General features: G+C 35.5%; 1 protein-coding gene across 7 annotated transcripts in view; it reads left to right on the top strand.

Moving 5' to 3' along the window:
* The window catches only part of LOC101901791 (protein scalloped), a 415,109-nt gene that overhangs the window by 371,099 nt on the left and 30,954 nt on the right, over positions 1 to 13,056 (top strand). For all 7 annotated transcript variants that reach the window (XM_059127348.1, XM_005180247.4, XM_005180246.4 and 4 more), the window contains exon 3: positions 930 to 1,068. In XM_059127348.1, coding sequence (XP_058983331.1) covers positions 930 to 1,068 — 139 coding nt within the window. The remainder of the gene's footprint in view (positions 1 to 929; positions 1,069 to 13,056) is intronic.

Below are 13,056 nucleotides of genomic sequence, written 5' to 3'. Positions count from 1 at the left end.
TTGGTAATTTTATCAAGCCTGATAAATTAGGAAACCCCAGAAGGTCTTCCAGACCTAGTTCGCCCGTTCCTGGAATTTTCAATCTTCCTTGAATTTGTGCATGGTTGGAGGTGTTCAGCCGTTTCCTCCGCTTCTTGGTTTCCGTAACTGCGTAAGGAGTTATTGTGCTTATCAATTATGCCTACCAATTTCCCAATTTCGTTGGAGGTGTTCAGCCGTTTCCTCCGCTTCCTTGTTTCCGTAGCTGCGTCAAGAGTCATTGTGCTTACCAATTATGCCTACCAATTTCCCAATTTCGCAATTTGTATTGCAAGGTTCAGTTGATTTTTTAAAATCCGAAACCATGTACGTATAAATATTCTGTATGTAGATTTTGATATTTAAAAATTTCGGTCTTGAACTCTGAATTTCGGTCTTAAATACTCCCATTGATATTGCGTCTGATGGACTTTGGCAGTTTGTTAAAAGCTGTTCCGCTCTAGCTAGCCTAGATTTTTGCTACCAAAAGGCTCCTAATGACCTGGGTCCAAGAACATCTCAGCTTTGAGGTAAATGAATGTTCTTTTTTTCTTCAATTTAAAAATATCCCAACGTGACACACTATACCTTCCTCGTAAATTGCCTATAATAATCTCCAACAACAACAAGCCCTCTTCTTATGCGTGAGAATTATATTGCAATCTATTAATCTAATACTTAAGAAATGGTACACCATACTGACGATTACACACTTGCCAATGCATATGTCTGAAAATATATGACAATTATTGACAATTTACGATGATTTATTGTATTAAGGATCATTTAATTTGATTTATGATTGCTGGTATGTAAGTGTGTGCGTGTGTGTTTAAAATACCATAAAGGAACACCTTACATGAGTACTTTCTATTACTGATAGTTTTTTTCTATTGCCTTTTTCTTTGCAGGACGAAAAAGATCTCTCAAATGCCGATGCTGAAGGTGTTTGGAGTCCAGACATTGAACAGAGTTTTCAAGAGGCCCTCTCCATATATCCGCCATGTGGTCGACGAAAAATTATACTCTCAGACGAGGGTAAAATGTATGGTAAGTAAAGTGAAAATAACCACAAGAATAGCTAAGAAGAGATAGTTCCACCGAAGTTACTTCGGCAGAGACATATAAAATATCGAGTTTGGGGTTAAAATTTAAAACCAAGAAACTTTATTAAATTCAAGTAAACGGGCTTTCCTAAAAAAAAGTCGGGCTCGGAAATTTCCCATGGAAGGAAAATTGCTTAGTATGAGTATGAGGCTTTAAACGAGCTTATATCCTTCCCTTCAAAAGGTACGTTTCTAGAAAATTTTCACTGTCGGTAGATTCCATGAAACAAAACCAACTGCTCTCCTCAAATACGAATTGACAGATTTGTATCGATAAGATATGAGAAAGTTAATTAAGGTAAACTTAAAAAAAAAAAGAAGAGAACCCAACGCAAAAAAAAATCATAAATCAAAACCAAAAAGATACAGTGACATCATGCCTCCATGCCGCCAGTATCTCCGGTCTTTAAACCCAAGATATGATTAAGAGCTGAAAGAGGGAGGAGTAGAGGAGTTATGGTAGCAGTAGGTAATCGTTTGAAATGCAATGAAGTGATACCCACGTAATATATGTCATTCTATCCTTGGCAGACAGACTACAGACAAATACAGCGACTTTCATTCATGCCTCCTCATCCATCCATTGTCATATCAAACGTCGTGTGGTAGCTCGTTTGTGATCCGTGCCGAGATTTCCAACTCGTCTTTAGTGTTTTTCGTTTCTTCTTTTTGCCATTGCGTGCACATGATTGCATTGCCTCGAATTTCGTCGGTCTTCATCAACTTCTCATTACAAGCAGCGATTTTTGTTCCTCTTCAGATGGTTATCATCATTGAGGCAGATGAAGCAGCATGGCCTCTGCAGCACTCAGTCAGTTACTACCTTTACAGCAATGAATGTGATGTGTAGCTGCATTTCCATGACATGCAATGAGCTCTCTATCTCTCTCCCTCTCTCTTTCGGCTCGGCGCGAGGGCTTCAGCTGCTGCGGTTGTTGTCATTGTTCTTGTTAACTTGATTCCGGCTGTGGGCCATTTTTCGTATTCATTCTATCATCGTTGTTGTCGGTTTATTGTTTTCCATTTCTTTACGAAAGAAGCAACGAAGGTTATGCATATGTCTGTGTTTTATACTAATTATGTCTCCGAAATAAATCTCAATTTACCTGTTGTCTGTCTGTCCATCAATTTTCATTGATAGACAGTCCGTTTTTCATGTGGCTGGTATCATGGGGAGTGTTCTTTAATTTTTTTCCCATAAAAACGGGCAGATGCATCTTACTTTTATTACACTGCCAGTGTTGCCAAGGAGTGTGAGCGGTGGCCACTTAAGTACATTTTTTCTGAAATTTGATTTTCATGGTGATATGACCAGTGATGGGTATGTCTGTATCATATGTTGCTGATGAGGCCATCTTTACATCATTTACAAGACATTAGTCTCATATTACATGGGGCAAGTGGAGAATTGTAATTCTGACTTGATGACTGCATTTTGGAGAAGAACGGTTTATGAGAACTTAATCGATTTTTAAATAGGTAATTATAAGGGGAGTGGTGCTAGCGCCACAAATTACTTTATTCACGAGATTTGGAAAAAACTTGTTTCAACTTCTAGGAGAAAATGTCATTCCCTAGATAACGTGCATCGACAATTTTTGTTAATTTGATAACGTGGATGAGCCATTTTCATTAGCTGGTTAGACTTATTAACCAATTATATTAAATAGATACGTTTTTAATTGTTTGGAAAATGGGAAAAATGAATTAATATTTCTTCAGACAGCTCACGTGGGGACTTGAGGTGTATTCATTCAATTGGATAACTCAGATAAACTATTTTTATTTATTATGTAGAGTGGATAAGATGTTTTCATAATATGGATAAATTGGATAACTTGGATAAAAATTGCAATAAACTTGACAGCTTGGATATGTTTTTTTCTTTGGATGAAGTGAAGACTTTTATTTATCCACACCTTTAAAGTGAAGAATATTATTTATCCATTCCTTCAAAATTAAGACTTTTATTTATCCACACCTTCAACATTAAGACTATTATTTATAACCGTCAAAATGAAGGCTATTATTTATCTACGCCTTGAAAATTAAGATATATATTTATCTACGTCTTCAAAATTAATACTCTTATTTATCCACGCCGATAAGACGACTATCCACGTATCCAAAATGAAGAATTAAATTTCAATGCAATTTATCCACGCCTTTAAAATGATGACTATTATTTATCCACGCCTTCAAAATAAAGACTACTGTTTACACTCATCTTCAAAATGAAGATTATTATTTATCCACGCCTTCAAAATGAAGAAAAATCCACGTCCTCAGCATGATGAAAATAAGTTATCCACGGCATCAAATAGGGAATAAGTAAATTTAGCATGGTGGATATAAATGATCGACGTCATCGAAATTAAAAGATAATTTTATTCCGCGAGTTCGAAATGTATAATATGTCCGTATCTGAGTCTACATTTGCTACGACCTTGAAATGACAAATATCGTTTATTCATGTCCTTTAAATTCAATAAAAGGATTATCTACATCATTCCGATTGTAGATTAATAGTATAGATTTTCTATATATCTTTCAACTACAAATATAGACTAGCCGTGCCCTTTCAACTACAAACATAGATTATCCACGTTTTAGTTTTTTATTCTTTCCAAATATAGGTCCTTTTCTTATCCACGTCGTTCCGATTGGAAATATAGATTATCCACGCCCTTTTAATGACACATATAGATTATCCACGCCCTTTTATTGACACAAATAGATTATCCACGCCCTTTTAATGACACATATAGATTATCCACGCCCTTTTAATGACGCGTATAGATTATCCACGCCCTTTTATTGACACATATAGATTATCCACGCCCTTTTATTGACACAAATAGATTATCCACGCCCTTTTAATGACACATATAGATTATCCACGCCCTTTTATTGACACATATAGATTATCCACGCCCTTTTATTGATACATATTGATTATCCACGCCCTTTTAATGACACATATAGATTATCCACGCCCTTTTAATGACACATATAGATTATCCACGCTCTTTTAATGACACATATAGATTATCCACGGCTTTTTAATGACACATATAGATTATCCACGCCCTTTTAATGAGACATATAGATTATCCACGGCTTTTTAATGACACATATAGATTATCCACGCCCTTTTAATGAGACATATAAATTATCCACGCCCTTTTAATGAGACATATAAATTATCCACGGATTTTTAATGACAAATATCGATTATCCACGCCCTTTTAATGAAACATATAGATTATCCACGCCCTTTTTATGACACATATAGATTATCCACGCCCTTTTATTGACACATATAGATTATCCACGCCCTTTTATTGGCACATATAGATTATCCACGCCCTTTTAATGACACATATAGATTATCCACGCCCTTTTATTGACACATATAGATTATCCACGCCCTTTTAATGACACATATAGATTATCCACGCCCTTTTAATGACACATATAGATTATCCACGCCCTTTTAATGACACATATAGATTATCCACGCCCTTTTATTGACACATATAGATTATCCACGCCCTTTTATTGATACATATTGATTATCCACGCCCTTTTAATGACACATATAGATTATCCACGCCCTTTTAATGACACATATAGATTATCCACGCTCTTTTAATGACACATATAGATTATCCACGGCTTTTTAATGACACATATAGATTATCCACGCCCTTTTAATGAGACATATAGATTATCCACGGCTTTTTAATGACACATATAGATTATCCACGCCCTTTTAATGAGACATATAAATTATCCACGGATTTTTAATGACAAATATCGATTATCCACGCCCTTTTAATGACACATATAGATTATCCACGCCCTTTTTATGACACATATAGATTATCCACGCCCTTTTATTGACACATATAGATTATCCACGCCCTTTTATTGGCACATATAGATTATCCACGCCCTTTTAATGACACATATAGATTATCCACGCCCTTTTATTGACACATATAGATTATCCACGCCCTTTTAATGACACATATAGATTATCCACGCCCTTTTAATGACACATATAGATTATCCACGCCCTTTTAATGACACATATAGATTATTAACGCCCTTTTAATGACACATATAGATTATCCACGCCCATTTTATGACACATAGATTATCCACGTCTTTTAAATTTGCAAATATAGATTATCCACGTCCTTTCAATAGCAAACATGTATTATCCACGTCAATTTAATTCAAAATAATAATATACCACGTCCTTCCAATTCAAAATATAGATTATCCCCGCCCTTTTAAAAGGCAAATATATATTATCCACATCCTATGTAGTTCAAATATCGAGAATCAGGAATTACAAACTTTTTAAATTAAAACACACAATTAAATTACCTGCCTGTAACTTTACATCAAATAATTGTCAAAAGCTTTCAACAGAACTTTTCCTAACAGGCTATCTATATACATCAACAGCTTAAGGCACACACACAATTTATTTTAGAACATTTGTTGACGAATTACAAACCATGTTTAAATAAAAGATTAAAGATATGTATCTCTACCATCCTAAATATTGAGAGTACTCCACAAGAATATCATAGCAAGAAAAAAACTTAACCTGAGATATGGAAGACGTTGTATGTGGTCGTTTATCCCATAAGCGATTTGAGGTTTCAAACAACGCCCGCCCACACATTTCCTTTGTTTGGAATTGTTTTTTTGCTTAGTTCAAATAAACTTTTTATTATGCTTAATTTGTTTTAGTTATTTGTCAGAAACTACACCAACCAACCAAGCAACCATCCGCCATAGGTAGTAAAATCAGAGTAAACATTGCCTAGTAAATAAATAGCATAAATATGACTAGCTGCCTAGGATTAGAGACATATTGTCAGTGCTATTGCAGTGATTAATTCTTATTGCACAATAATGTTTGGGAGTCTGCCAACTCTCTCCCCCACCACTCACCAGCTCTCGGACTGGTGCATTCGGAGTACAAAAATCTATCCAACAGCCACCGTTTTAACGAAAAACAACTATTTATTATAATGATGATGAGGAGGATAATGATGATGTGATATCATCACAGGCAGAGAAGGAAAACAAGAAAAACCCATTCATATGACAGCAATGCTAGCTGCTCGAGAAAACAACAGCAACAGTTTTCAAATTGCATTGCAGAAGTGCACCCGCCTTTTAGCATTTTTAACGATTTGTCTTTTGGCCTTCCTTGTGTTGTGGTCGTCCCGTCTTCGGTATCTGAGGTTTCTGCATATTAAACGGCCAACAACAATGATATGATGCTTTTGAGAAACATTTTTCAAGTTTGCTGTTTTTTTTTTTTTTTTTTTTTTTTTTTGTGGAACTCTAATAGTGCTGGCGGCGGGTGTTACTCCATAGGTTCATTCATTCATCTATGTGTCCATCCCAGCGGATGGTAATGGGTTTTTTTCTTCTTCTCCCCTGCTCCAAGACAAATGGTCAAGCGTTAACGTGGTCTTTTGCGGTGGACATTAAGCGGGTTAGCTGGTCGTTGGCTTTGTGGTAGCATAAATTTTCTTCCCAAATGACTTTTGTCATAAATACCAGTTAGGGAGTGTATTTATGCTAATTCATACAGTTTACACAATGTGACGGTGTGGTTTCGGGTATATTATTTACAGCTGAATACTTGAAATTTGTCAAATAAATTTGTCACAAGTAAGCGAAAAAAAAATAATAAGCAATGGGTTATATATTTTAGTATTTTAATATATTTATACCCTCAGTCATATGGTTACATGGGGTATATATCAATTGATACGGCCAGAACGTGCCTCATCGAAATAACGGTTTTAGACTCTAAGTCTTTTTGGACCAAATCTGTTTCAGAACATTTGGAGTCGATCTAGCGATGTCCGTCCGTCCGTGCCTCTGCCTGTCTGGCTGGTCCTCACGATAATTTTGAAGGGAGTATCAGATTTGGTCCAAACATGGTACATCGTGATATTATTATCAAGCTTTGATCGAGTTCGGAGATGGGCAACATTAAATAAAATATATTTTACTGCGCAGAAGGAGAAAGGATAATTCGAATTTGATCCAACTTCTAATGTTTGAATCAGTCCTACGTCAGGTGTGAAAATGGGCAATATCGTTCCACTACACCAAGTACTTCCCCCACAAAGGGCCAACATTTAGAATAATTATAACTCTTATTAAAATATGATGTAAGAATCTAATTGTCTTCACAATATTTTTATAAGCCCAAAGTCTGGTGTGAAGATGGTATATATCGGTCAACTCCTTCCCGTGCCTCCCCCACAAAAATGGTCAAAATTTTGAATATCCATGAAGCTCATATAATGCGAATTTAACATCCGATTCCATTCAGACTTGGTGCATCTTGATATTTCCATTAACCTAAGATCTGTTATAACCCCCACCCCCTCATAGGGTTCAAGATTATGAAAAACTAGAAACCTGATATGAATATGGAATTTATCGGAATTGATGATTTCGCATAAAATTGGATATAAATCTTCGATTTTCTTGTAATTTTGCCGGTACCAATATTTTTATCCTTATGAAAATTAAATACTTCGATCGACTATATCCGGCACCTAACGCACATTTTCTAACGCACATTTTCTAAAATTATCACATATCTCATATAAAGTAAAGAAAGTAACCGATATAGTTCAAACCTAGCACATCGTAATATTTATATCATATTTTTTATGTCCAATACGAAATGGACAATATTGGACCATTCCTTCGGAGCCTACTCCATAGAGGGTTAACAATTTGAATAATCATAACAGAAGTCAACATATATTTAAAATCTACATTGCTTTCATTTCCCCCTTCAATATCTAAGGAGATCCGTTTGCCATAATGTGCTGCATCATAAATCGTTTGTATTTCCTTTCTTTTTAGATGGCTCCAATAAATGAAACTCTTAAATCCTTTTGTTGAAAAATAAAATGAAAGTGTCAAGTCATTTGATTTGTAAAAATGAAAACATTTTCCTGTAGAATTTTACAAATTGTTATTATTGTTGTCCTCTTTCTTCTCCTTGTTTTCCTTAATAAATACATAGGCAAATAAAGGCGAATATGTTAAACAAACAAGTCTGTCAAGCACATCCAAAAAAAAAAACTCATAGAAATTCAACAGAAAATGATAGGCAAAGGATCAAAAGGCATTCAAAGGACACAGATACACATTCAGCAGGCTTCGAACGCACCATTGCTGGCATACTCAACATGACTTTTATATTATTGGCTTTTGGGCATGTCGTGCCTTATGGTGGGGGAAATGGTTATCCTGGCTAGGCAAGTGTATGTGTCTGTCTAAAGGACGAACAGCAACAGCAAAAAGTGTGACAAAAAAGTATTTAAAATTTATAACTTGTAAGGTTAAACAATTTTCAGCAAAACTATATGTTTCAGTGGAAATACAATGAGACATGGATTGCCGGAAAAGGACAATACCATGGCACGACGACCATTACACCACCACCAGTACCACCACAATGCCAACTTGAATGGATATAACTGCTACGCAATATAGTCCAAAAGAAGGAGAGATTATGTGTGTGTATGTGGCCAAAATCCAACATGTCCTTATAGCATAATACATATGCAAATGTGTGAAAACTTTTATATTACACACACTCACACATAGACACTTGCTAGATAACATTACCAGCCACAGATACACACACAAACACACAAATATGTACAATAAGTATTTCCTTGCTGGCTTTGCAACTCCGAATCCTAGTTCCCAGGAAAATCCGACTATTTGTGTCTTTGCCTGGCAAGCGGGTACCCCAAAAAAAGGATATCTGTTATGGGTATTAAAACAAAATACTTTCTCTTTAACTCCATCCTCTTGCTGCCCCTCATGGGCCTTAACCATATACCCAACGACTGAGTTTGTATAATTTATGTCCTTTTTCATTTAAACATTCGTTTTTCGTTTCGTTTCGTGTCTTTTTTTTTTTTTTTCATTTCATTGAAATGCTCTAAAAGTTTATGCACCAGCACCAATATTACCAAAAACCGACCAGCAGCAATGGACGGAAATGTTTTGTTTTGCGAACGCCAGCAAGGATATACGCCATGCTCAACACATACACATGCAAATTTAAGTGACTGCTTGGTCTAAAATGGAAAATTTATAGCATAAATTGTTAAGGGTTTTTGAATTTGATTTTTATGGGAACAATTTTCGAAAGAAGTAATTAATTTTACAAAGTTCAAAATTGTGGAGAAGAGGGTAGAGATGGACTGGAGTTACCTCTAATATATGAATAGGTTTTATAAGGAACGACTGGTTAAAGTTAAAACTTGGGGAAATATGGAGAAATTTCCAATGCAAACAAGTAAAAAGCTGTAAGTTCGGCCGGGCCGAACTTTTAATACCCTCCACTATTTGGTAAAAATTTGACAATTTCCAAAAAAAAAAAAAAAAAATAAATAAAATAAAATCCCTTAAAAATTCTGTTACAATCTTAAAAATACCGAATGCCTATACGACTACGTGGACCTGCATAGGCAACTTTTGTCATAAATTATTACAATATTTAAATGCGAAACTTGAAGAAAAATCTATTTATAATGTAGCTAAAATCATCAAAACACCGAATATAGGGGGTACCGTTATATGGGGGCTATACGAAGACGTGGACCTACATGATCCATTTTCTGTTTTATGCTGCAGAATCTATTACGAACTTCAAATGCCAAATTTGAAACAATTCCGGTGAATAATGTCGCTAAAATCATCAAAATACCGAATATCGGGAGGTACCGTTATATGGGGGCTATATGATAACTTGGACCTACATGGCCCATTTACGAACTTAACCTGCCTACTGGCAAAATATACATGTGTGCAAAATTTTAGGATTCTATCTCAATTTGTTCGAAAGATAGCGTGATTACAATAGACAGACGGACAGACACACAGACAGACAGACGGACATGGCTAAATCGTCTTAGAATTTTACGCTGATCAAGAATATATATACTTTGTTGGGTCTGACATGAGTATTTCGAGGAGTTACAAACGGAATGACAAAATTAATATACCCTCCATAATATGGTGGAGAGTATAAAAATAGAGGAGACTGTTGCATATGTGTTATACTCTGAAGTCAGAGTAGGTTTCTAGGTTGCCTAAGATGCATTAATTACTCGGAAGGGAGAAGCTCTATACAACCTTACGAGTATAGATATTGGGTTCTTATGTATTCCGGGACCTACCGTATAATCTTATCAGAAATAATTTTTTGGAATATTTTGACTTGCTACGATTCAGTCTAAATGGAGGTTGTAAACATTTTTAGGAAAAAAGATAGAAGTTTATTTTTTTTTACCAAAAAAAAAATATCTTCTTGCTATCAGCACTAAATGTATCGACTGACCGATAATCAGAAACAGCTGAAGCTAGAATCTTGAAATTTTGACAATTGGCCTGTCGCGGTTTTTGGAAATTCGTGTCAAAAGGATACAAAAATTACTTACAATTTAATACTTTGTATTGGACAAACGAAATGAGCCGGATTTCTGAACTTTAGAATGAGAGTCACTCACGGAGTGCAGGATGCATGTACCAAAGGGTTTTTGGAAATTCGGACTGAAAGATTACGATAAGCTCTAAAATTATACTAAACTTCTAAAGTGATACTATTTGATATTATTTTAACGAATAGGTCTAAAAGATTGTAATTTGATATGAGAATCAATGTTAGGTCAAGTAAGTTTGACATTTGAAGGTAGTTTTTTGAAGTGTATTATAATTTTACTAAAAGAACTAAATTTGGAACAGTTTGGTTTAGGGTGAACGGATGAAGAAGGCTTTTTGGAAATTTTTATTGAAGTCCGTATTGTTGGTTGTTTTGTGATAAAGAAGTGGTTTTCGAACAATTTGGTATTAGGCAAACAGATATTGGTGGTAGGTTTATAATAAAGAGGTGGTTTTACTTGCTAGTAGAATCAAAATTTGCTTCAATTCCTAGTAATTCAAAAAAAAAAATCAAAAACCTGCAAATTTTTAGAGGAAAAAAGTGCGAATATTGAAAAACTATATACGAAAAATGCTCATTAATTTAAAACCATAGTACACTTTTCGGTTTGTATCCCAAAAAAATTGCCCACTTTTACGTTTCTCCCATTTTACAAAGAATATTGTTTTCGCTTCTCAGCCGGGTGTAAATGTTGCTTTTACGGTTTTCACTTCTTTTAATTTAATTTCTCACTGCTTAACTCTCCCCTGCTCTTCTTTCTTCATCTCCCCTCCCTTAGCAATGTTTAGTGGAACATGAATCTGATCCCAGTCAAAGTTCATTCATTCGTTTTATAAAAGCCAAAAAGTTATTATAACAAAATGTAACGAAGAACAGATCCTTTGGATGGTTGGGGTGAGAGAGAGAGAGAGAGGGAGTTGGGGGCAACTGTTGCCAAAGGTTGCTATCATATATTGTTGTTGCTGCTGTTATTCTTGTCGTCACCATCATTGTTTGTTACTTAACTTCCGTTTAGTTTTCACACCTTTTCATACATTTCACCCCTTTTCGTTTCCTTCCCCTCTTCGCTACTCATTATCCTGCTCTATACAAATGACGTTGACATCCTGGCTGCCGTTTGCTGGTACGCTTGTTGGCAATGCCTATTAAGGAATGGCACGGTTGGCCATCTTCCTTTCTTGTTCTACCAATCTACCATCTACCGACAGAACATGCTTTTGTTTGTGTAGCCATCTCCCCTCTGTACAGGTCGTAAAGCCATTTTCCGACCATCCAACCAACCTCTTTGGCACGCGAATGAACTGAGAACTTCTATGTTCGCTCGGAAGTAGAGAAGGAAAAGTTTAAAATTTTGTTTACTTTTGTAATGATAGTCTTTTGAGTCGTCATATAAAGGAAACGGCCAACATTGTTTGCTCATTGTATAAAGTTGCCAAAAGAGGATTTTTAAAATACTGTAATTGTTTTTACCAGTTTTATGAGAGTGTATACACAAATACACTGACACACACACACACGCATTCAAATTAAACACAGACAACAATGGGACGTAATACGGGAGCCATAGCCGTTCATCCAATGTCGACATTATGAATGTCTCTACTACTGGCCCCAGCCATTATGCTCTAATCCATGGACAAGTGCAAACCATTATCACCATCTACCCTACCCTCCCCTCCACACCTTACCAACTCCTTGTCAATGTTCTTTTGTTGTTGCTACTGCTGCCGCTCGGCTTGTTTTGGGATGTGAAAGTGTAAACAATTTGTGCTGTTTTAATGTCTGACTTTTTGTTTACATTTATGTTGTGTAAACACACATAGTTTGTTGTTCTCTGACTTCATCCTGTGTCTTCCTTGGGCCTTCGCCCCCTTTTCCTCTTTCTGCCAATATTTATTGCTATGAAATCTTGGGTGGGTGACCCCTTGCTACTGGTGTTGTTATGTCCAACTATCCTTGTTTTTTGCTCCTCATTTTTTTTTATTTTGCATGTAAACATTTGGCTAGTAGTAAGTTCTTAGTGCTTGCTATTGTAGCAGCTTGCAACATAAACATTAACGCAAGAAAACCTAGAGCGAAAAACGATCAACTTAACTTTATGTAGATATTTTTGTTTAGTATTTGTGGCATGTTCAAGCGTTGTGTTCTACCTACCAAGTACAGTGTTATGGCACAAATGCTCCGTCCGGTAGGGACAGCGATTCGGGAAATAATTTATTAAGTTATTGGATAAGAAATTTTGAAAATTTGCAATGCGAGACTTTTTTTAATTTATTGAAAATTAAAAAATGTATCTTTATATCAAATGTACAGGGTGAGATTAAGAAACTGCAACAAAATCAAACGCCATAATTTTTACATTTCTTTTTTTAATTTTTATTGAATAAAAGCAAAAATTTCGGAAATAGC

The sequence above is a fragment of the Musca domestica genome, unplaced genomic scaffold, assembly GCF_030504385.1.
Source record: "Musca domestica strain aabys unplaced genomic scaffold, Musca_domestica.polishedcontigs.V.1.1 44, whole genome shotgun sequence".
Taxonomy (NCBI): Eukaryota; Metazoa; Arthropoda; class Insecta; order Diptera; family Muscidae; genus Musca; species Musca domestica.
This window is presented reverse-complemented; position numbering and strand designations above follow the sequence as displayed.